Source organism: Pezoporus flaviventris, unplaced genomic scaffold (genome assembly GCF_033815535.1).
Source record: "Pezoporus flaviventris isolate CSIRO_AGI_PZ_B2104156 unplaced genomic scaffold, CSIRO_AGI_Pfla_v1 ptg000007l, whole genome shotgun sequence".
NCBI lineage: Eukaryota > Metazoa > Chordata > Aves > Psittaciformes > Psittacidae > Pezoporus > Pezoporus flaviventris.
In genome coordinates this window covers 36,893,714-36,920,746 of record NW_026892555.1, presented here as the reverse complement: position 1 = coordinate 36,920,746, position 27,033 = coordinate 36,893,714, and the positions used below count along the sequence as shown (strand labels likewise).

General features: G+C 33.5%; 1 protein-coding gene across 8 annotated transcripts in view; it reads right to left on the bottom strand.

Annotated features, from left to right (window-relative positions):
* Window positions 1-27,033, bottom strand: part of ASPH (aspartate beta-hydroxylase) — a 111,200-nt gene that overhangs the window by 64,644 nt on the left and 19,523 nt on the right. For 5 of the 8 annotated variants that reach the window (XM_061448394.1, XM_061448396.1, XM_061448399.1 and 2 more), the window contains exons 3-8: window positions 26,656-26,700; window positions 25,338-25,406; window positions 4,247-4,336; window positions 2,779-2,853; window positions 2,133-2,288; window positions 945-1,004 (exon numbers count right to left, since the gene is read on the bottom strand). In XM_061448394.1, coding sequence (XP_061304378.1) covers window positions 945-1,004; window positions 2,133-2,288; window positions 2,779-2,853; window positions 4,247-4,336; window positions 25,338-25,406; window positions 26,656-26,700 — 495 coding nt within the window. Of the gene's footprint in view, window positions 1-944; window positions 1,005-2,132; window positions 2,289-2,778; window positions 2,854-4,246; window positions 4,337-18,145; window positions 19,443-25,337; window positions 25,407-26,655; window positions 26,701-27,033 lie in introns of those variants that run through there. The other 3 variants (XM_061448397.1, XM_061448401.1, XM_061448402.1) reach the window with 2 other exon arrangements.

Below are 27,033 nucleotides of genomic sequence, written 5' to 3'. Positions count from 1 at the left end.
TTGTTGTTGCTGCCTAGTTAAATATGTGGATTATTTTCCTCTATGACTACAATTCTTTGCAATGTTATTAATATGCTCAGTATGATACATCTGACAACGCAGAGTACTGAAGGTAAAGTAACTATTCTTTCACTTGGAGCCATCGCAGCTTGGATTCTAAATTGGTAACTGGAAAGCAGCAGTCTTCCACAAAGACAGGGACAAGTAGTTTTAGATGCATCTAACAAAATTATTTTTGTCTTATTTGGCATCAAACAGGACTTTATAATGGGAAACACTAATACCACTGTATGCGATATCAAGCACAATACAAAGATGAATAAACTAATCATATTAGTCCAGGCAAAATTCCAAAAAGCTTTAAAGATTAATTAAGGTGTGCAGAAAGACAGTGCAAGGCTAGTTCTTGGTCCTGACTCGCTCTCTGATAGTAGAATTGGCAATAAAGAAATAAAAGGTCCTGAAGGAAAGGTTACAAACTGGATGCTTCTGAAAGGTGACTGGATCTGTGTGAGAACAGAAGTTCCTAATGCCAAAAATAACAGGCTAGAATGCCCTTAGCATTGTAGGCTGTATGAAGATAGTAATATAAGCAACAAACCTCATTCTCACTTTCTTAGACTGTACAATCACACATCTCTTGCCTATCCACTTCCTAATCATACACACAGAAAAGTAAAATGAAGTTTTTGCACCAATGAAGACAATTTTCATACCTGACATCATTCTTTTTAAGAACCATCTGCAATAGCAAATACACTACAGTCATCTCATTCAAAGTGAAAATATCCAAGACAATCAAGAATAATTGTTTGGAGAAAAAAAGATAAAAAAAATTATCTATCCCTACACCAGTCTAACCTTTTCTGTTTTGCTTTCTCATATAATTTGCTACTTTGAGACTGAAAGCAAATATTGCCAAGGTTCAAAAAACAGAATTATACCTGGTGCTTCGTATGGTTCAGGCTCCATTGCTCCAAGGTCATCTTCCAAAAGATCAGCATCTAAGAAAGAAACATGTATTTACAAAACTTAAAATTTTTATATCAATATATAGTACTGCAAATCCTGTAACAGAATATTACATAAGATTATGTAAGTATAGTTAAATATCTAAGCAGAAATTTTAAGAAAATTTCTGACTTCAGCAGGATACGCATAGAGATTGAAATATTTTATTCTTATATATGGCAGGTGGCTGGAACTAGATGATCTTTAAGGTTCCTTCCAACTCTAAGCATTCTATAATTCTAAGATACTGAGAATATGTATACATATATAAACTACTCACATTTGCTCAAAAAATGACTCTCCACAGAAATTTCTGTATAAATGTAAAGGAAGCAGAACATTCACTCTGCCTTCCTACTAGTCATTTTAAAAGATTTAAAATAATTGGAATTTTAATTTCTCCTCTATTCCCCTATTTTAACTTGCACTGTGGATGAATGAAAGAGATATAGAAACAAGGTCATACAATAGACACAAAGTGAAATTAATTACTTCAGTTGCAAAGAAAAAAATCCCAGTGTATTTCTAGCAATCAAAACTTTTAGTTGATCAATGACATGAATTTTTCCAAAAAGAACAGGTATTAAGATATATGTAAAATTTTCAGTAGTACATCTAAAAAAGCATTCAGAAACATTTTTTCCTGAATTGGATTTAGATCATATGATTCTTCTTTAATATTTTGATTACAAACAATTATTCTCTTAGAGCGCTACATTAGAGTCGCTTAAGCCATGACAGAAGTAGAATGAGACTAAGTGTCTATAAAAGGCTGTGCTAATAAACTCATAAAAAGTAGTTTGATAAACTAGGAAGTCCAGAAGCAGACTCCATACAGATATTAAAGAAGTCTCTCTTACTGGGAAGAGAATTTGTTTGGTTGAAAGCTGGTATAGCAGTAATTAAATATAATATATATTTATATCAATATACAGTTATATTGATTCTAAAACTCAAGGCATTGATTTAAAAAAAATTTTCTAAATAATACTTGCTGTGGTTAACATTTGTTAAGTCTCTACTGCAAGCAGGAATTATTAATCAAACTTTTAGTGACACATTTCCATTTGTCTGTTCTTATGACAGAATTTAATTTTCATTATATTTAGTTTTTTGGATACCTTTCTGAACTGAATCTGGTGTCTCATATGCTTCTGGCAGTTCATTCTCTAATTCTGTGAGCAAGTCATCTGTTGTGGTAGCTTCAAGTGTTTCTCCATGTACTTCTTCCTTCACTTGGTTATTTACACTTTCATCTACATCTTCATGTCTCTCTCCTAATCAATCATACAGATTGTTAGAGAATACATACCCTGGCAAATTCTATCACCAGCAAGCATTCTGTCTTCAGCACACCCTTCATGTTTTTCAACTGGTTTCCAAAGGGGATGAGGACAGATGACTTGTCTGCACCTTCCAGCAGTATAAACCCGAAGTATCTGCACTGACCTGCCAGTGCCTTCTTCGCCCAACGGTAAAAACCACCTCTGCTTACCTACTCTTGCATTCCACTCAGTATTTTGAAGAAGCTTTTGTCAAGTGATTGATTTGAGCTACTGCTACACCCTGGGGAAGAGGCCACAGTTTTAGGATTTGGTGACTGAACTTCCTGTATTCTCTTGCAAATAACAAATTAGCTGATTAGAATGTTTTGTGCAGGCATGAGTACTTAAAGTACGTACCAAAACCAGACTCTTGAGATTCTACAGTCTACCCTACAGTGGTATTTATAAATTCTTCAGTGACTTCTAAGCATTAATGCATTACCAGGCTGGGAGTGAAGAGCTTCACGAAGAACAGACTGCATTTCTTCTTCCAATTCTACCTCAGCATTCTTGTGCTCTAAAAGGATTATAAATTACAGTGAAGGTAAGTGCAAAAGGCAAAGTCTAAACATTAGGTCAAGGCTTGCAGCTTTCAGTAGCCTCCATGAAGTTCTTATTCCATTCCATAAAGTTCTGCAGAGACAGACTTGGTGAACCTCTGCAACTTGCACAATAACAAAAAACAATTTGGGTTTGCTTACTCTCCAGTATGGGAAGTGTTGCCTTAATCACACTAAATTAATTCTGAAGATGAATCAGAAGAATTTATCTACATTGCATTCTCTGCACGTATATTTTTCTCAGTGGCAGTAACATTGATAACTTCAGGTATCTATTCAAACCAAGAATTCTTTTTCAAAGTAATTATTTTCATCCATTACTTTCCTACATTTTAGGCAGCAGCACTAGGATGTCACGTTAGTCAACAAAACGTCACTTGCAGAAGTAGGATTTTGTTGGCTTCATAAACAGGTAAAATACATACTAACATTACAGTATCAAGTCACACCAGAATTAATCACAAACTGATTTCAGGGACAAATTATTACCAGCTACCACACCAGCCCAGGACACAACAGGAATTTGTATTAAGGGTTGCCTTCGTATAAATGTCCTGAAATTAACACTGAGAAACCCCACAGCACAAAACCAAATAACTGCATTGTTCAAATAAAGACCCAAAATGGTACAAAGTTACGGGGGGTGGAAAGAAAGAAAATTTTTAACTTTGCATATTTTACAAACTATAACTTAAAAAAAGTAATGCGAGTCTTTTAAAAACAAATTCTATTTTATTGACCATATGTTCAACATTTGTGGGTTGTGCTAGGTTCACATAAACATCGAGTAGGATTAGCCTTTTCAAGGAACAGGAGAAAACACGTAGTCTCTGAGTAACACAAAAATGCCAATCACATATATGAAATCTTACATATAGAAGTATTTTTTTTTAATTCCTCTTAAACCTAATGAATTTTACTAATTCTATGGGGCTTTTAAAATGTTTAAATGATTTTTTTTTCTATTTACTGTATTTATGATATACTACTCATTTTAGTGGAAAAGTGAATATTTGATTAACCTTACGAAGTTGACTGTTAGTTTTACGTTTGGTTGGCTGGTTTTGGGCTTTCTGAGGTAGAGAATTTGCTGTTGCATATACATAAAAACCACAACAGTGCATCAACAGAAAGTTATTCTGATGGGATATGGCTCCATGAGAGTTGACAAGAGTGCCTTCTATACATTTAAATTACAAGCTTTTCATGGTCAGTGATTTATATAAAGTTATCAACAGTGATTACCGTTAAATCAATTTAAGTGGATAAGCAACACATAAAAATCAACAAAAGAGTTATTTTTTTACCCAAAGAACACAATGAGTTAGTTTAGCTTACAAAAGGCCTTACCTGATTCAACATATGATTTCTCAGCAGGCTGGATGGTCTCCTCAGATGCTGGTGATATTGGCTGTGCTGGGACAGATGTTTCTTTAAGGCCTGCATTTTTCAGTTATAAAGTTAACTTCATGCTCTTTTTGATCTTATTCAATTATAAACTAAGAAAGCTGTTTCAATTAAATTAACTGATGCCAAAACTCTCCAAAATGTATTCAATTACACATCTGTCCTGATATACAGTGATATATTCAAAGATTATTCAGATAATAAACAAATATGTTTTGAAGACCAACATATAATGAGGAGAAAAAAGGAACAGAAATTTAAGCACATGCCTTTATTTAAAAGTAACTGAACAAATGACTGTGCTATTCCCAACACCAAATCAGTATCCAGAAGAAAAATAGGCAACAGGCTTTTCTCACTGTTTTCTCTTTGGACAGAAAGTCAAATAAGGTTATCTCAATCTCCAGTTTCTTTTGACAACTAAATTACTACAGAAAAAACATGACTGATGGCATTTTACCACTAAGATACTTACTATTTATACCACAGTCTTTCTAGATCAAAACACAATGAAAAGAAAGGAACCAGTAACAGCAATAATCAACATCCTTGTAAGAGATAATTTATAGCCCTGAAAGATTATGCCACATTTTAAGACACATCCTCAAGAAAGAATGTATTGGTATTAGCCTAAACTATTCTTCAGGAAGGTTTCAAGAAAGACTTAAACAACAGAGATTCATACTGGGTGTAAGAAAAACAAAAACATAACCAAAACAAACCCAAACTTACACACACCCACCCCATGAGGACAGTCAAATCAGTGGAAAAACACAGCACAGAAAGGTTGTGCATTCCCATTCTTGGAGGTTTTAAAGGCCATACTAGATAACAGCCACTGTAACCTAGTCATATCTCTGAGATGACCACATTTTGAGCAGGATGCAGGAATAAGGATCTCCTGAAGTCCCTTCCAAATGGAATTCTCCTATAATCTTACGCCATTTTTCTAAGGGTCACATTTAAGTTCCAAGGTCAATAAAGATGAAGATAAAACTACCTTAAGCACACAAAGTAGTTTCTCAAGACCTGTATGCACAGAAATCAGTAGAAAAATAGTATTTAAGAAAGCAGAGGCTACACTATAATGAGCACTCCTGACTGCTAACAGTCTTGGGAAAGTAACTTTAAGTGGAACAAGTACTATATTTCAAGTCAGTAAAGCTTAGTTTTTTTGGTTTGGGTTTTGGTTTTAATTGCCATGTCATGCTGAAGTCAAACGTATCTCAATATCAATAGGACTAGTATGTCTCAAAATGACTATGTAGAGAGATTTTATTATTTTATGCATCGTGAGAAAAATATATATTTATTCTACTGCTCTATGTAAACAATGGGAACTGAAGTAACAGGATGAATTCTACTTACACCTTTTTATATTATTCAAGTTACATGAAGGTAAGTAGTTAGGCTGTATCTAGAAGCACTGTAATCGAGAGTCCACTACTATGGAATCAAGGTAAGAAGCTAGGAAAAAAAAGGCACCAAATTTAGACTCTATTTTTTGCAGTTTTTTTCTGCACCATTAAGACCCTGAAACATTAAAAAATATTATGAAGACTTACATTAATCTTTTACTGCATTAACGGTTACAAGAGTAAGAAGCTACTTCCTTCTGCAATCATCTGTAACTACATATTGAGATAAACTCAGTTACTTCTATAAGCCACTGCCTCACACTTTAGAATCTCTAAGCATAGAAACTGCCACTTGTTTTCAAAAATACAGTTCCCTTACATACACACCTCTTCAAGCAAGTCCTCATATTCTCTGACAACCTGCATCTCCAATTCTAGACAACCACTTGCTTTGCTTCATTAATAAATGGATTCAAAGTATTTCAAAAGATACTCAGTATTTCACAGCCAACCAGACTGTTGTGAAAGTAAAGATACTAAAAAGAGTATTTTGGTTGTTTAGCTTGCACATTTCTCAACTTTGCTTTCAGGCTTTTATATACATCTATGATGTGTTTATCTACAGTACTTATTCAACCCTGTCAAGTATGTAATATGTTAAGTCATTTACTTTTTGCAAGATACTATTTTGTCTCATATTTTTATTGAAATAAAGTTGCACTCAGTTTTTACTTGTGTGGTGCATTCTTTGAGCTTATGTGGTAACCTGCTATGTTAAGTTAAATGACAGTACTATTTCATGGAGATATACAACAGCACAACAGACACCTGGGGCAAAAACCTCATTTTATTGTGTGGCTACCCATATAGCCTGGTGTGCTGCTCAAACAAAATGAAACAAAAATTAAGAGGGGAGGAAAAAAAAAGACAACAACCCAAAAACCCACAACAAACCTTTTTTTAGGACCAGCTAGACTTTGGGTCATAGATACAATAATATGTTAAACAGAAAGGCAACTCATTCCAAATTCACTCCCAGACAGTTACTTAAGTGTGATTTGAGTGCTCCTCTGTTAAATATCTATCTTAGCACTTATCAGACCAAAGATTAATAAACACGTCTATCATCTTCACAACCTAAAAAAGAATGCTCATTATGCAAGTACATTTATTAGATCTTCATTCTGTCGGTTTTTTGCTAAGCATTACAATGTTTATAACACACACATCTTTTAATTCCTTATTCACACACATATAAATATTTAGAAAACAGCTCAGTATATAATCTGTTAAATATCACAGCTAGAATCTTAATCTACAGTACTATTTTCTACAGTTTTCATTTAAACTATTTTTTGTAAGTTTCCTCCAAAAAACCCCAACAGATTAGATCTTATTCTACCACTTTTTATACCTGTAGGGATCAAAGCATCTTACACATGTATGTTCTTTACTGCAAGTCTGAGGTAAGTGTATTGCCAACTGCTATAGACAACATTTAAGCAAAACTAGGAAAAGAAGCAACCATCAGGACCCTAATCTTACACCACCACCCACATAGACATACTTATGCTCAATCTCACTCCTTAGTTTTGTTTTCTTTAAAATGATACCGCAATATAAAAATAAAACTTCAACTTTAATTACAAATTTCATTCTGAATCTTGTGTCATTTTATTGTACAATCAGTATTTCAATATACCCAGCAATATTATTTGTCTGGTAAAATTAGAATATACTACTTTCCCATATAAACATGAAAGCAAGTATAGATTCAATAACATACTAAAATACCTCTGCAGAAATGTTTTGTAACTTTGTCTATTTTAATGAGACTACTGAATAAATCATTCTTTTGTGCTAAAAATACAGGAACTATAAGAGCAAACTAACACAGGAGCTTGCTTACAGAAGTATCACATACTTGAAAAGTCGCGTTTGTAGAAAATAGTAACTGCAAAAATAAGTAAGGTGTTCTCTAATCAAGTTCAACCAGAATACACTAGTAGTAAGCAGTGCATCACTTAAAATGTGACTGGAATCCAACAATACCCATCAATGGTTAAATAGGTGGCCTAATTTTTAGAAATGTTCATTACCAGAAGCTTAGGAAACTCAGAAAAATCAGGACGCAGTTAACTGAACACTGACAATGAAGCTAATGAATCAAGTTTTCAGACTTAAAGATAGCTAATAAATAAATAAATAAATAAATAAATGAAAGAAGAAAGCAGAACATACTGTCACAGGATCAATAAGCAAAAGTATTGTAACATTTTGGTTGAGTAGACACTGAAGTCTCAAATTAACACAACACTAAAGTTGGATTGAATGCGTATTAAATAGTTTTCTCGGCATACTTAGGGAAAAAAAAATTTAGCAGGGAATAATTTACAATTATTTGCTAGGTTCCTATGACAATACATTCCATTAATACTCCTCTTGGTTGTTTTTATGAAACAAAAATCTATTTCCCTCTTAGGTGTCCAGAAAATCCTCTTAATGCTGCTTTTAAATTTGCATTTAATATACAGCATCACATTTTCATCCCCATATCAAGAAAAAAGCATTTTAATATGAGGAAACAATGAAAGAGCAAAACAACCCAAGAGATTCAGAGTATGTCTGAAATAACTTGCATTGATTCCACATTTGATTGTTTTCAATACACAGTTATGCAGGCATATTCACATATGTACGTATTTGAGATTCACAGAAGACATTTTTTGCTTTGCGTTTACACTGCAAGAACATGCTTAACAGCTTTTTAAAAAATATTATTATATATAGCCTTTGTTCACACTTATTTTCAGAAAATATTATGTTCTTATTGCCATATTTACCACATTCACATACATATGCAGAATTTCTCATTCTTCAGGTCTGTTCCTTGGTAGCAGAACTGATACTCTGTTTAGTTCTTCTCTTTCTTGTCTTCCTTGGATGGGTTTTTAGCTACCTTTTTTGTTTCTTTCTCTTTTCCCACCTGACTAGTACCATCCTTTTCACTGGCTGATTTTTTTGTAGCCTCCTTGGATTTTACATTTTTGTCTGAGCTTTTTTCCTTTTCTCTGTCTCTTCTAGCCTTGTCAGAATCTTTCTTTAATTTATTCGTATCAACAGCTTTCTTGTCTTTTCGATCAGCAGCATCTTTTCCTTTCCTGGCTTTCTTGGTTTCTTCCTCATCTTTGTTATCTTCCTTTTTGGATTCCTGCTTCTCCCTTAATTTCTTGAGTGGTTCTTTAACAGCTTCTTTTACTTTTCAGTTTTTCATTTAAAAAAGAGGAAATGTTCAATAAGAAAACCATTCTTAGATCAGAAAACATCTTATGAACAACCATCTAAAAGCTTTGATTGAATTATTACTTAATGTTTGTTAGGCGCCAATTTAAACTTGCATAATTAACTATTTGAGCTCGAAGCAATTTGAACAATTAGTTTTGACTTTTGGCAATATCTCACACCATGCAGCCAGCCAATAACTAACCTCAGCTTACTGCAACTGCACCCAAATAAAGCATTAATCCATTAAAAACCATGCCTTTATTAGCTTACTGTTAACTAACTTGTGCAGAATGCTAAAATCAGTTTTCTCTGCAAGTATGAAAATCACAGTAGATTTTGAATCTTGGACAAGAGATTCTATAGATCGTACAATGGTAGGATCTATAAATGTCAAGAGCATCACCAAAATAATTATTCTTCCAATTTTCTCAACTTTCTAAAACTACAAATGCAAGTGTTATAACAACACAAATGTATATTATGTTCTACTGACATTGTTACCTCTGATTAAGCCAAAACTTAAAAATGTATCTGAAGTACATATTTTACAAAAATAAGAAATAAGTACACCATAAGTAAGAAGAAACAGCAATGTCCTGCTGAATTAAATGAACTCCAAAAAGTTTTACTTGGTTCACACATATGCAGTGAAATCAAAGTAGCAACTGTAAATTAATTCCTACATTTTCCATATGTAGTGTTATTAGTAATACTTTTTTTTTGCTTGCTTTGTGCTTATTTTCTCTATTTCAAGTCACATTTGGCTGTGACACAGTATCTAGGTAACACATCTGAAGAACAGTCAGAAAAACATCCTTGGAATTTAGATGTTTAATATTTAAGTTCCACTTTGCCCACAGTTCCAAAAATATGTGCCAGTATCAGCAGCATTCTCCAAAATAATTTTTAACTCAATAAAATTTATGATTTTTTTTCCATAAAATCTTTGTATGCAGCTGTCCTGGATTCCACCAGCAGCATTTGCATTTGATTTAAATACAGTATTTACATTTAATTTTAAAATTAATACTCTCGTATTAGTGAAAAAGCAATCGCAATTTCATATATAAAATACAACAGCTCTGTTTTTATTCAAACTTCTGAGAGAAATCACAGTCTGGAAGGTAAAAAGCAGGCAAGTGACATTTCTCCTGTAACATCTGTCTCTAACCACTGTGTAACATTTCTGTGGAATGAACAATTCAGTCACACAGCTCAAACTAAAAGGAATAACATCATGTATTCTTCCAAATGTTTTTTGACATAAAGCATTCAAACTGTATCGTACCATTTCTTCATTCTTATACCAAACACTGACAAATAATGAAAAACTGAGTAATGACTTGCTAAATTATATTTATTACATTCTTAGAAACAAGCAATTTGCAACCAAGTCATACCAAGCACAATGTAGAATAAATGCTGAAAATTTCAGCTTGCACAGAAGATGCCAAGAGAAGTCACATTCATACATGAGTATTAAAGCTTCCCTCAGGAAACACACTTTTTCACCAATGAGATTTTATATTATAAAGAGTGTGCATTTTTCACATACTGCTAGAAAAATCCCATTAAAGTCTAAATGTCTTTAATGAAACAAAGAGACTGTGTTCTTTACATAATGCCATGCTGTGTGGAAATAGCTGAGCATATCTAAGAAATTAAGTACCTGAACTACATCTGGTACTTGGTGTTTTGCTAAGGCTAATTAGATTTCTTAGTCTCTCTGTTGCACTGAAACATTTAGACCATTATGTCCTGATCATGAAGAAATGAAATTATAATTAAATATATGGTATAAATTGGTTGCAAGCTATCCTACTTTAAGCTTTTGGGAAAAAAATGATAAGTTTCATCACTGCAATCAATCCTGCAATGATATTAAAAGGGAAGTTATTGAATTTTAACTAAATGTTTCCTTCCATAAGAAAGAAACAGATTAAACTATTTAAATACAGACTTGAGCAGAAATTCAGGTGCTCAATTCCAATTACGATATAGTAACAGCATTAAGAATTCATATAAGATAACTAAAGGAGGATTTCACAGAGTAAAAACTACACATAAATCAGAATATTGGTTTTTTCTTTTGTTTTTGTTTTTAAACACATGCATAATATGAAGTTACCATAAACTACTTTTAACCCAAACAAAACAACCCTTGTAAAAAAAAATAAAAATAAAATTGCACAAACAAAATCTCTAGTTAGGAAAGCATTCACATTGCCATTAAATTACAATCAGTATTAAAAATAACGCCACCAAAACAATGAAAAATGGGAAGGATAATAGTTTGTTTATACCATTGAACAACACTTAGCCAACACAGCTAGTATTAGTAAACATTATTATAATCTGCAGTTTGTATTTGCAATGTGCATGCATCTCAGACATCATTATCTGCATAAAGTTCCACAAGAAAAAGAACTTTAAGAATACCTTTGACTCTAGTTTTTTTCTTGGCTACCCCTCCTGGCTCCTCACCTGATTTGTTGCAAAATGGAAATAGGTTATGAACACATCTGTGCTGTTCAACAAATATGACATAAAATTTTCGACTTTGCTATGCTATGTAAGAAGTTATCGTTACACAGCACACGGCAGTGCAATGGAGAGATGATGTTAACTCATTAAGAATAAAGCATCTTCAGTAGCAAGACCACCACAAGTACTGAGATGGAAGACTAATAATCCAAGAAAAGTATCACATTACTAGATTCATGCTACTTAAAATGCTTCTCTAACTTCGTAGAGCTAGCTCAGTTCACTCCAGACAGTGTGATGCCACATAATTATGACCAATCTCCCAGCTGATTTCTCTGCTAGGTATTGAGTTCTCTTGCAAACCCACTAACTTATGTTTCAATGTGATTTTATAAATATTTAATAAACACTAACTTTAAGATCTTCAAGCACATATGTAATGTCTAATTAATACACATAAATTGAGTATTTTCTTACAATGAATTACTATTTGTTTATCAATTGCAGAATGTGTGTTTTGGCAAAGGTACCGCTCATATTTCATTGCCATTGCATTTCAGCTAAAATACTGTTTTGCTTAAGGCTATGTAAGGCTATTGAGACTTGCATTAAAGAAAAAGCCAACCTCACTCTCCAAAGTCAAGAGCTGCCCTATTTCACCATTGCAACTAACAGAAAGAGGTTATTCAACACCTTGATTGTGCTTTACATGTAGATCCACAAAAGGGTTGGAGGCAAAAGCCTTCTACCCACCCCATCCAAGAAAAGAAAACCAAATTAGCCTTATCTTCTAACATTATCAGAATATATAGGACTATCACCATCATGCTGCTGTGGATTAAGACCTAAATCGTACCAGAACTGCCTTAACAACAAAAATCTTGTGCATTGCTACCTAAAAAACAACTAGAAAGTTAACAAAAGTTACGTTAAATATATTTTTAAAACTCGTACATAAACTTACTAAACTAGAAGAGATATTCCCATGTCACGTAATTATGCTTCTCAATCAGATATATAAAGCACCTATGCTGGACATCTGAACCTCAGTCTTAGGTTTCCAGTAACAACATACATCAAGTTACTCTTAAGAACCAATACAAACCCCCCACATTCTACAATTAAAACAAATACATACATACATAAATTTAAGAATGTAGCCACTAAAGCACTGTAATAAACTTGCACCTAATTTCTATCTTGCAGGTATTGAAAGTACCAAGCATTGACATTATGGGCAATACTTCTTTAAAATGGGTTAGCCAGGTAAAAATACAATTTTTACAATAATGTCCTTACAAATTCATACCTGGGATATAAAAGCCTTTTTTTTCCCCCCTCACAGATTACAATCACTGCTTAAATCCAGAGTTCTAATATAGCTAAATTCATTACTCAATCTTATTACTTATATGCAGTGCATGGAAAAATAAGAAGTAATTTTCTAATATAAAAGGAAGAATAGATTCCAACTTTGTTATACTACAGCATTAATGAAACTATAAATAATAAAGGATCCTCAGCAAAGCTGCACAAAGCCATATTTAAGTTCCCAGCTCCTCCCCTCTTTTCATAATAAAACTAAATGTTACTAAGTGTTTTAAGATATACTCTTAAAAGCACATCTTGTCAGGGAAAATAGAAAATTTTACAAATATCTGTACACATAAAAATTGTAATACAGATGTTTGAAATTATTTTTAAATAAAAGTACTACACTGAAAGATTATGAAATACCTTGTTTGCTGATTATTGATACTTGTTAAATATTCAGGCAAGCAGTAATTTCTTTCAATCTGCTTTTATACAATGAAGAGTTTTAAGATTCTCAGTAAATTATCAATGCATGAACTAACTCTGTAAATCATGCATACTTTAACATACCATGAAGAGACCAATTTACAGGAAAAGTATTCATTGTGAAATGAATATTTCAAAATCCCAATATGTAATAACCACAAGACAGAAATCCTGCTGCATCTTGATTTCCACTTGGACTGGTTCCCTACAGAAACTACAACACAGGGAAGTCTCATTTGTGAAGGCCAAAGAGCCTGAAGCAGACATGAGTGCAAAATCACTTCACTTTTCCAAGACAGCAATGGCCTGGGGCATGTGATAAAATCTGGCACCTAAGTAAAATGACTGGCAAAGACATAGGCTCTTGCAGCCTTGGGAGACAGAAATCAACGTCCAGAATTTTATGAATCACGTAACTGAGCTTATGAACATTTATTCTAAGTTTCAATTCAAGTGCCTTGAAACTTCTTTTTGAACTATTTTTTTTACTACATTATAAATGGCCAGAGCTGGCAATACAAAAAGAAATACAGAATTTATAACCACAAATATGGTTATGATATCATGTCAGAAATGGCTACTATTGGAGTCAGGGAATTAAAAAGTAGACTTCAAAGTTAACATAGCTGGATAGGTTTCCAGTATTTTCCAAAGAACTGTTTTAAGCAGTCATACTAAAAATTAATTATGTCTAAGTGGTTATTTTTACCAAATGCTTAATGATACATATGATACATAATATTTTAACTCATTCTTTGAAACTTAGAACATTACAAACCATTCTAATTCTGCAACAAAATCCAGTCATTTCCTCTATTTTTACCACATAAAAATCTTCAAGAATAACCTCCACAAAATAACCCCCAAGTGAGAGCAGAGCTTTAGAATTTCAGCATCAAGAGAAAAACATTAATACTATTTTTATTTGGAAATACAAAAGCACTGCAAAACAAAACCAAAGGATAATACAAAGCACTCTTTTTGAGCAGTTTAATAGATGTTGATAGATAACATTCGCATATTCAGCAATATATTGAGAAACCTGACATTTCTTCTTGCATATATAAATTTCATATTATTCATTTAGTAATACAGAAAACTTTGACAGCCTCGCTATACAACAGGTTTTGACATGTGAAATAAAAATCCTATAAATCAACTTCACCACATCATCTCCCAGCATAAATCCTCTTAACCTACAGCATCACGCAACAAATGCTAGCTAATTATTGTGTCTTATCCACTTACATGCGAAAAGGGAAGAGGCTACTTTACATTTACCATAGAAAGCATATGGTCAAGGTTAACACTATGCAGCTGACAGACAGAACTTGCCACCCTTCTGGGATTTGTGTGAAGCCTCGGTAACAAAGTGTCAAGCTTTAAAAAGTAGGGCTTGTTTTCAGACTCTTGCTTTAAACCACGAGATCCCATCAAAAACTGTCTTCATCATACAGAAAATTAGCAAAAGATGTTAAAACTGCACAACTAAAAATGGAAATACGAATCTGTAAGCCCTTATTAACCCTTATTAACCTTATTAACCCTTATTAACCTTTTTTCTCTCTTGTTTTCTTTCTCTGGAAGTGCAAGTCAGAAAAAGCTATGATTGTCTGCATATGCACCTGCAGCTAACTATTACTATTATTCAGCATTTACAATATTCTACATTGGATATACAAGGTCTTCCACTAAACGAAGTATCTTACCAAGAAAGCTAGCACCCACTTACCTTAAACTTAACTCGTTACCTGTATGCATACCAAAGCCTGCAACTGTCCCAAATGCAAGGGCTAATACAATGCAGCTTTTAATTCACATGAGCATTAAAAATAATCAAATTATTCTCAGTACATTCTCAGTAAGTTGCTTTAATATCTCTTGCTTATTTGTAATTGCATAATTTTAGAAGAAAAACCTGAATTGAAGACATAGGGTAGAAAACATATTCTTTTTTGAAGTCACCAATACTTATGTTGCATTTTGTATGAGAACATACAAGAAACCAGTAGGTATGCCTTGCCTTTATTAGCCTCATCTTAAGAAATCTGTCATGACCAGAAAGACAGTATTTAGCGTATTTCATGCTGGCGTGTGATCATTATGATATCTGTTTAAATGATGGCAAGTGAATAGAAAAAACATCCCAAAATACTACACTGTACACAACAGTCTTCTCCAGCTCTCAAATACTAATCAATAATTTTTACAGTATAGGTGGCTCCCCCACTCCACCTGACCATGAAATGAAATGAAAATCCTAATGCTTCAATGCATTCTTTTTCTACCCCCCAATCCAACATAACCTACATGAATAACTGCAATAAAAATTCTATTTCTTCTAAGGCCAGCCAACTGAGACTAACTAATAATGCAAATTACCATAAACCGAAACCTACAGGTGGCAAGCCTTATTCACTGACTGACCTTGAAACAAATGTCAGGAGCAAAAGATTGAACACATTCTCAGAGATCACTATGCGTGTGGGGCGGGGGGAGAAGTACTAGCAAAAAGTTGTTGCAGTAAGAATTTCAACAGATATGCAAACAATTATGAGTTTATTTTCTTCAATTCTAAGTTAATTCTATAAATTATGAGCACTGTGATTTCCTCCCCCCATAAAACACTGTCTTACTTTCACATACTGTTGAAGGTAGCCACAGAAATCTGGGGTTCAAACCTTCCATAAATTCTCAACCATTTCAGATATAAGGGTATTAAGTTTTTTTTCCCAACAATTTCTTTATATTAGTACCACAACAAAGCAAGGCAGAGCTACAAAGGTTAATGCAGTATTTTGTTTAAAGTTTGTAAACTTCCGCTGAAGACTGACAGTTAAAATATCAAACATTTACCAACATGAGAAAACGAGAAAGTAAAACACCCCACTTACTTCTAAAAATGCTGGCCAAACTGGAAGACTACTACTTTAGACAGACTTTTACTTCTGGAGCTCTCTAAAATTTAATATAAATAACCTGTAAGGAATACAAAAGTAGCTAATGAAAGCTCCATGTCCAACATAAAATCACTAAATTCTCATTCTTAACTAGCTACAAAAGCTAGCAAGTTCCTGTGATTTAAACAATGTATTTTCTTCATTAAAAACACTGTTTCCTACTAATTTGCTCCTATTTTAAATTCTCAAACCAAAAAACTGCAGGTAGAAAGCAGCAGCGTTGCCTCTAAAAATGATTATTCTAGAATTACATCAGAAGGCAAAGCTGCTATGGCTTTCTAACTGCAGTTTAAAAGCACATTAAAAGTTTCCTGGACTTCTTTTAAAGCATTAATATACTGACTGTATTTTATATAACTGATAATCACAAGTCAAACTAAAAAATTAGGTTTCAAATTCCTCAATTGATTCCAAACACTTTGTGTGGACTTAGAAGAAAGGGTTGAGATACAGTTCTGTTTTCCTTCTTCATGTGCACGTCATACTCAGCGCAAGCTTTTTGCTGTTAAATCACTTAAAAAAAAAAGAACAAAACACCACCAAAAAACCACCCAAACAAAAACCAACAAACACACAAAAGAAATCGCTGCCATGCTATTATAAACTAAAGACTCATTTAAATCTTATTATTATCCTCACTAGCCAAGTCCTCCTGCTTGCAGTCCCAACAATTAACCCAATACATTAAAATCAAACACTTTATCCTAAACTTTGAGAGCTTTGACAGTTCTGCTCTGTCAAAACCATTCATGAGGGTTTAACTGTCACCTCAACAGGAGCAGCACTTCTGGAAAAATAAAAACAAAGCCAAAAAACAACCACCTACATTCCAGAAACAACGCTTTAGAAAGTTATTTACTGTTAATATTTCCCCTAGGTGCATCCTATCCGCTCCCTGCTCTCCCACCCCTTTTACTCCTACAAATTCTTTATTACCATTATAATTGTGGATTTCCACGCAATAAAAACAAGGAACTTCCATGATATCAGAGTAGAACTTTCTTGGTCTGCATTTTATCTCCCCAGCCCAAGTTAAATTTATTTACAGTTTACTGATATAACCATTACAATTTCAGTGCCTGCTTCAACTACTTGAAAGCTGCAATCTGTTTATTTCACTTGAAACTTCACCAGATTATCTTGTATATTTTAACAATTTCATATAAACTTCATGACACAGAATCCTCATAGTAGATGTTTTATTCTTCTTCTAGGATATCTAGCTCCCTTACTGAGGCATCTACAAAAGAATTCCACATTTGATGACAGTATTTCTAATTCATACTGTTATTATTATCCCACTATTGTGATGAAACTCTTATTTCTAATTCAAATGTGCTTCTAAAATTAAAAGAGAAACCAAACAAAACAAGCTTGCTTATTTCCCACTTGTCAGATACTTCAGAAGTTTCTTCCACTTGCTGAGACACTAATATTCCACAGATCTACTACAACTTATTTTCATAATGTACAGGGTTCCCCCCCCCTTTGCTTTATGCTTCATATATATCATCCTAAAAAATATTAAATTTGCATGGTACTTTCTTACATCCAAATCCTAAAATATTTGGAAGAAAATGTGACTAATGTTCTTATGGCTCTATTCCATTCATAAATCTAAAGCAACAGTATTAACATGTCCCAGTGCTGTTGTTTTGGTTTTTTTTTTAAAGCATTTCACTTGCTTAACATTAACACTTCTCTTTTACTACCTTTAAAAGGTTAAGTAAAACCCTGAGTTGGATGACTTACTGGAAGTTTGGTTTTTTTTTCTTTAATCAGGCATGTTAAATTGCCATGCCAGAGCAAGTGAAAATTAGTTTAATTTAAAAAGATTAAAATTTCAGCCTGCATCCACCAGTGTTAAGTTCTGAGTATAAACTTTACATGGGAAACTGATATGAACTTAAGCATAGCAGGCATCACAATAAACAATAATTCTAATAATAATCTGATTGAGTATAGTATTCATTTATTAAAATGACAGTCTGGTTTTAGCTTTTAGTATCAGATACAAACTGCAAAACACAATTATAAACTCCCCTTTCTAGACCAGTATCTTTATGATAGTAGACAGAATTCATGTACACTGAAAATATTTTTGGAACAACTATCATAAGACAATTTCACAGGAAAAGGCTTAAAATTTTCAAAACTGCATTAAGCTCTTGAATTTAGCAAGGAATAGAAGACAATCTTATTTCCAATTTGTCTTTAATAGATTCAGCATTATATGAGAAACACAATCACAGCCTCCCACTTCCATAAAAGGCCCACTTTAAAAAAACTTCAAATTTAGAACAGTCCTTCTGATGCAACTGTTATATTGAAAAAATGACTGAAAACTTGGGTTGAGAATAGTCAAATCAATAGGAACAAACCATATGATGACATCATATCTTCTGAATACAACAGATAACAGCTAACTTAGAAATAAATGCTTCTGTAAAATTTTCAAGCACTTTTAAATGGAGTGCTTTTATTCAAACAAGTAAAAAGAATCTGAGAAATCAGTGAATCACAAAAGTTATTTATTAAAATCATATTTCACAAGAGAATTATCATTGTCATGTCTATATTAAGGATTAACATAAATATGTATTTACATAACGCAGTCATGCTAGAATACAGTTAAAGCTGTTACAAAACGTTTCAGTTAACGTTTGCTAGAAAGACAAATGTTACAGTGTTAATAGAGGTTATTACACTCAGCTTTGTAAGCTTTGTGCACAAAATGCACAAATTGAAGCACATACAGAAACCAACTACACAACCACAGATACATGTTTTATTCTACATATTTACACAACTGTGTAGTATGTCATCCTGTCACAAAAATGGAAAGGTAACTGAAGGCTTTCAACTAGTAAAACTACATTGAGTAGCTGACTTCAAGTTCAGTATTTATAGCGTCCAGTAGGGAGTCGCCCCTCAATGCCATGAATTCTTGTTACATTAAGACTGATGATTTCATGGGCATTTTTGAAAGCCAATCAAATTAGTCTCTCCGTCACTGGTTCTGTAAATCCAAAATAACACAAGTCTTTTTTCCCTGAACCCCTTCATTCTGTGACGTACCATCAACATCATCTGCAGCTTCGCTTTCTTCTTCTTCTAGTATTTCAAAAGGAGTCAATACATCATAGAGAAATGAGAGAAAGCCATAAAACCAATCAGAGCTTTCCTCTGCTAAAATATTAAGGACTTCCTCAAGGGAATCAATATTTTCATTACTGCCATCTTTGGTCAGGCCTACACAAGAAGAGAGGAAAGAGAGGGAGAAAGAGGGAAGGAAAGAAAAAAAAAAAAAAGACAGCAGTTAGGTGGAAAGAGGAAACTATAAAAGGAGGATCTGTGAAAGACATCTCATGTCACAGACAGCAGTCTTTACAGGAATGCTAATCAGGAAAATAGAAAGACGTTAAGAAAGCTGAACCTTTCAAAGTACAAACTACAATTTGGACAATAAACACGCAAAATATTATGCCAAAATCTTAAAAGAAAAAAATGCAGCAGCTTTGCTTTCCTTTGCTCCTAGTCCTAAAACCAAATTTATTTATATTCAGTTTTCTTGCCATGGCATTTACCTTAATGCAGGCAGTTCTTTAACATTTATCCTCACACTACTTAAAATCACCCAATTTGCCCTTTTCTTTTTAAACCCATCATGTTCAATTTTGAGAGCTTGCAACTGATAGCTGAAAATAACATCCAAAAGCAAACAGTATTTAAAAATCTTGTCACAGACATACTATTAAAGACATAAGTTATTCCACCATGCAGATTTTTGATTTTGATTAGAAGTGTGGACTCTTAATTGCTGGGGGGTAGTGTTCTGCAGTTTGTTTGCTTGTTTGGGTTTTTTTAAGATGCTTCTCAATTTTTTTTTCTATGATATATATTCTGCATGATATACTTGCTTCTCAGGAATAGCTTCCAAACCTGAGGACATGCATTTTCATCTAGTATTCTGCATATGTAGCCAATATGAAAGTGTGTATTGTTACACAGAAGATCTAAAGCAGGCTAAAATCAGATGAAGAAGAGATGGTCAGAGCAGAAAAGAAAGAGCTTGTCACTTCTAAACTCTCAGATACCAGCGGTTGCTATCCTGGACTATGAAATTCACCGATCTAACTGGTGTTTGTAAAATACCAAGAAGCCATAATTAACGATTTTTTTCCTGTCTGGTGTTTTTTGTTGTTGTTTTTTAATTGAAATCCACTGGTTTACAGTCAGTACTAAATAATATTTCAACATTTCTATTCTGAGAAAAAGCACAACAGAATGACCAAGCAATGACAAATGTCAAAGCAGGAGAGGGAGGAGCTTCCCCTACTTCTAACCAGAACAAACCTTGGTTTGTGTTGGAAGGAGAAGCAGAACAGTGGGCTAAGGGTGAAAACAAATTGTTGAGACATAAGATTAACTGAAAACGACGCACATGCAGACTGCAAAGCAATATTAGGTGTAGGTTAATGAAACATTCAAGATAGAGGAGTTCATGGCAGAGACATTTAGCACATTTCAACACATTTTTCTTACAGCACATAGTGAAAGTATCAATGATAATTCTGAGGAAACTTCCAAGTCCACGATGTTCCACATCCTTGTACCTGGATGTCCAGAACCTCTACTTGAGTGATCAGCCATTCTCTTTAATTTTTTCACAGGATAGCTCAAAGTTTTAAAAATGAGAGACTGAATCCAGGACGCAATCAAGGTATTACAAATATCCCTCTCCAACTTCTTCCATGGCTTAGTTCTACAAAAATTAAATTTTTAGACTTAACTTTATGCATGGCAGACAATCATCATTCTAAGTTGTTTCCGAATTTTGGCCCAAGTGAGACGTAAAGATATAAAACAAAGTAAGTATGTTTACTGAAGAATGAAATTTCAATTTAAGAATTGAAACCTTAATCTAAAAATAGTAAGTTAAAAAAACTAAGTTATAAACAGAATTATAAATATTTTTATCATTCTACTGTGCTGGAAACTGGCATTAAAAATAATTCAATAAACAAAATGCCACGCAAAAAAAAGACTCCAGACTTTAGATAGTATTTCTGTAAGCACTGTGAAGACCTATATAGATGTCCTTTCACTAAATCAAGAATAAGACCCTTGGGTCCATATTAGATTGTAAAATGTAATATGGACTACACCAGCGTATTTTCTTTGAAAAGACTGGTAACCAAAGGGAAAGACAAACTGGAAGAACGTGTCTTACAGTCTTTACCATAAAAAATACCCCACCAAAGAACCGCCCCCCAAACCTTTTCTTTCAAATTCTTTACAAAAACTACCAAAGATTTTATTAATGGCCTTTGAATCTAACACAAAACACTTCAGCTTGAGTTACCCAAAGTAACACATTATTTCATAAACTTACCTTTTTTTCTTTCTTAGAGAGACTTACAATAAAAAAATCCCAAACTAATTAATAGTCAAACTGCTTTTCATATTCAGTCATTCCTATGACCGAGAAGAACTGCTTTTCAATGTTAAAACTCAGGTACTGATAAGCACAAATAAGCATGGTAAGAAGTGCCTAAAAATGGTGATAAAAATGGAACTGCCCGATGAATACCACGCTAAATCAGTGACCCAGAGGAAATAACTACTTTATTTCAAGAGAACTCTGAACATTACTATTTAAACCCAAAAGTGATCAAGGGAGTCAAAATCCTTATCTATTCACAGTGTTGCCACAATCAATGGCGCATAGGGCTTGCCTACATTCATTTAACAAGTCAAAGCATTTCTTCTCCTGAAACATCTCTTTTATGAGAATGAGCATATACATCCCTTAATATTTGAAGGTGCTACAGTAGAACATGAGAAAAATAGAGAAGAGTATGAAACTTCCCCTAAACAGCTGAGCCATACAAAAGTGTTTTTCTGATCTCCTATTATCTCGCCACAGATTTTCTGAATGTGCAATCTTAGTACAACTGCTTGAAAACATTTTTTTCTGCCATAGGTGAACCATGGGAAAAAAGCTGGTTTACAAAAGTTTGAATTCTGCTGTTTACTCCCCTTGGTTTGCTAATACATCAGGTTGTTTCGGCAGGTTTTTTTCCCCCATTTTTTTGCTCTAGGCAAACTACTTTGAACTAAACACAAGAACAACATTTTGACAACTTTCTGTAGCTGCAGTTCCACAATTATACTAACTACTGCAAGTGTTTCAGTAGAATTTCTCAGGATATTGTTGATTGTTAAAAAACATCTGAAACATAAAAAACTGGCTTAGTTCCAAAGAGTCTATTACAACAGACACTGGTAGTCTCTATACATGATTTTGGGGGTAATACTACTACAGCCACTGTTTGTACTGAGCAAAGCAAGTAGAGAGATGTAACACTCCTCTTAAAAAGGATAAAAAGTTCCTTCAAAGAACAATTAAAGAGTTAAGACGGCAAAAAGTGGGAAGAGAGTTATTAATAACAGGAGCCCTCAAAGGAGGAGGTTAAGCCTCTCTTCCCATTACCAAATGGAATTCAGTATACAGACCTCACAAATACCTGTGGAAAAAAAATCTCTAAGATAACTGCAGGCTAGCTTCAACAAGTTTGCATTTCCACCCTGGATAATTCTTATATAAACAGATATAAAACTAACCAACAAATACAGCTGGGGTTGAGTAGCTGGCCAGGTTTTAGTTGGGGTTTTGTCCTCTCTCTCTTACTTGTGGGTGGGAGAGCAGGGAAGAGGGGAAGAACACATTTGTTGCACACCATTTTTAGAATTATACTAATATCTCTAGAGAACTTAACCATCTAACCTCCTTTGAGTTCAAGAAATTAAAAAAGAACAGACCCTATCATACCTTATACATAGAAGAAATAAACAAACTGCAATCCTTTTATTTAGGTGTGACCAAGTAGAGAAAACTACTAAGTTATCAGCTACTAAATCATTCTTTGAAATACAAAACAAACTTAAGCTGGTAGAATCATTTTCCAAATTAAATTGACTTAAAAATATATTTATCATCAATATGCAAATTTAAACATAAAATTTGTAGCAAAACATAAAGATTACGGAAGGAGACAACATTAAACTATTGTACCTGCCACAATCTCAATTCACAGTAGTTTACTAATAACTAAAGAGCAGAGAAGAAAAAAGCATACGACTTCCTAGGGTTAAACATCAGTGGCATTTCCTTTTCAGGACAATATTAAATCAGCAAAGGAACCACTTGCTGTTATTGTAGTCTGACCCAGAGAAATACCCCAGAAAGCAGCAAGTCTTCACACACATTATATATGCTAACAATAATCCTCAAAAATAAAATACAAAAGGAGTTATGCATTCAATGATACCCTAGTGCAATTGAATATAGGCCTACTATATGGCTTGCTTTCCCACAAAGCCTTAATTTTGCAAGACAAATTTCTAATCTTCCAGTTTCTGCAGCAATAATTTTAATCAGCATAGTCGTATTCATTTTTAGCTCAGGTTAAAAGCTAAATACAAGTAAGCAAAATATTTTTCTGGGAACTTCAGTTCATAATATTATATGCTAGTTATTAGAAAAAATATTTTTATACTCAATTTTAACCAATGTTGTGAAGCTTTTCAAAAATTACTATTTCCTTTGTAATGTATCAAATATTCTGAAATGAGATAAAATCACGATCTAAGCAAGTATTCAAAAGTTAATAAAGATAACTTTTGATTTGTGACCTTTTAATGTCACATTTGAAGTACAAGGTTTAAATGTGTGATAAGACAAGCTTGTAATAGAAACACTGTCATATACTGGCAGAATTCCCAGCTGTATCAAGTGACAGAGATGTCACAAAGCTGCAGCATATTTCTAACTACCACTTTGGCAATCTGACTCCAACTAATATGACGCACAAGAAATTGATATCTGCTTTTTATACACTATACAGCAGACAAAGAAAAGTCAGGATTTACATATATACAACACTTCATATATATATATATATAAAAACCCTATATATATATAAATATATGAAGAGTTATCTTATCGACCATTTATAATTAACGCCCAATTTGTAGATTCTGGAGTAGACACTGGAGATTCTTTGGAGTGACTCTTGCATTCACACCACTGCAAAGTGGTTCAGTAATTTTGATTGCATGGGGTTTCTTTAAACCATGAAGAAATTAACCAAATGAGCCCCGCCCCCCAAAGAGTTCCTTATTTCTGCCAGCATAATTGGAGAAAAAAAACTGACTATAAAGTTTTCTTTTTTTTTAATGTAATACAAGCTTTGAATAGCAAGCCATAACTGACAATCTTGAGTAGTCTGAGGCATTTCACTTTGCCCTCTGCTCAAGCTTCTATTTATTATGCTGGGGATTTTTGTTGCTTTGTTCATTTATTTAACTTGTTAGGTTTGCGTGCCCAGAGTAAGTTTACACCTGAACAAATCAAGTAAACTTTCTAACATCACGTATGCAAGAAGTATCTATCCAATGCTTGACTGTGAGACTGAAGATGGTAGTGCTTTAACTGCTAGAAGATGTAGAAGGGCAGTATCATGAAGCATGTCTGATGACTGAAATATCTCTCTGAAGACATATAGTTAACAGAGAGACATTCTCCCACACTAGAAGTAAAGAAACCTAAAACCAGAGTTTCAACATCAAAAAAGATAAATTTATGTCACATAGGATTTCTGAAAGTCAAAGAAAATAAACAGACTTGTGGAGAACTCAGAATAGAGGAAAGCCAGTATAAAATATGCTAAACAGTCATCGAAGAAGTACAAAGGCCTGTTGGAAGTAACTTGAAAATTGATCTGGCTTAACATGTTACCACAATGTTTTAACTGTTGAAAAATCTTATGCTCTATTATTAATTAATAAATTAATTTATTAATAACCACAAACATCTTTCAGCAGTTGATACAGCAGCATCAAAATCATCCTTTAATTAAATGCTTCCCACTTACATTGCTATACTAGTGAAAAAAGAACACAACTTGCTACAAGTTGCTCACACAATCCCACAACTTGCACTAAGAAAAATGCCAACCACAATTAGATCATTTTAAGTTCCCTAATTGAGAAAAAAAAATCCAGAAATACTGTTTTGACATTAAACAAAAACCAAACATAAATGACAGTTGTATATATTTTTCCACCTGTGTTTGTACTTGCCTAGCAATAATTTAGCATCTTCAACATCAAAATCTCCATCTCCATCAGCATCATATATCCCAAGCTTGCCTAGAAACACAAAAAGAAGAAAGAATTAGGGATTCAGCAGTTTGTTCCCAGCACAGTGTTTTCGATGTGCAATGGTTGACTGCTGATGGTAGGTTGTTGCCATGTATTTTAAAAATCATTTAGCCATACTCTTCTTATCTACATTTTAAGTTTCCTGGAAAATTTTACAAATACTTTAAGTTCCTTTCTGCAATTTCTAGACTTTAAACTGAACACAAGTTAGTCTTTTTCAACACATTATTATGCTACTCACAGATTTAAAATAAATCCATAATCAAGTGTTGCACTTTATTTGAACATACTGAGCTCAGAATAAAATCTCAGTTCACGAGGAACTTTCAACATGTTTGACGGAAAAGAAATAACAAGAATTAAACAAATAATCACCATTTGTTTTCAGATTGGTTTCCTGCCTTTCTAAATTCTTGGGAGGAAAAAAACAGACAGATACCTTCTATTAACTTGGCATGAAAAATTATGTAAGCAACATACTTCCTGGACAAAGAAAAAACATACATAATTTTTAATCAACAACTGTATGGCATTTACTGCAGACAAAAAAAGTTGCCAATCCTCCTATAGGCAACTAATACGTCAGACTTCTCACTTTTTTCTTAAACTGCAGCTCTAACAGCCCTAAGCATTCACAGGAGAACCCAGCTTCTATCCAAAAAGAATTTTTAGCACAGAAACATGGTATCCAGGATTAGAAGTGTCCTGGGATCACCATGTGAGCAGTGAGCTTTCTAATTAGTTCTGACGAACTTCAGACATAACTTTTAATAGGATTGAGACTGCACTCTTTGCAAAAAAACCTCTAAGTCCTTAGAGTTTGCAGTATATTATTAACACTTGACATTCTCAAAATGGAGGCAGAACTTGATTACAATTAAAATAAATACAGTTCATAATAGGGTACTTAGAAAATTATAGAACAGTTTTGTGGAAGAAAAGTTCAGAGTTGGGTCTAGAATGGACAAAAAAAATAAGGTCATCACCACTGTACAGAAGCAAATCAATTAGAAAGGATCTTTATCAGCTTATGGTTAAACACGCAGACTGGTGGAATAAATGTAATTCTCCGGAAATAAGAATTGTATCATCTTCAAAACCATGAAGAATGAGACAGATGAGAAATGACTGTTTCATGTCAATGCAGAATATTAATTCTCTAAAAAAATTAAAAACATAAAAAAGCAAATTTTTCAGCGAAGAGACTGCAAAACGAGTTATTTCTCCAATATCCTACCTTGTAGGACCTCTGACAAGTTATAACGGAAATCCTTTGCTTTGGCTGCATGCACGGTAAAAATACAGAAACCATTAATTGCATTACTAGACCCAATTAAGTTCCAAACCAGAAGTTTCTCTTAAAATCAGTCCAGATCAAAAGAAGCATGTACCAACAGATTTGTAAGGCTTGTAAAACCTGCAGTTGCAAAAGCATGTTGAGTCCTACAACATCAGGGTCAATAGCTCTACATATGGACACAGAGCCTGAAATCTGAGATACTAATTTTCATCCTTAGATATTATATTAGCAATATGATTTTAACACTGACATACTGAGATACAATAATCATCTTTATAAGCTTAAAACCGAGGTCACTCAACAAGTCACATATGG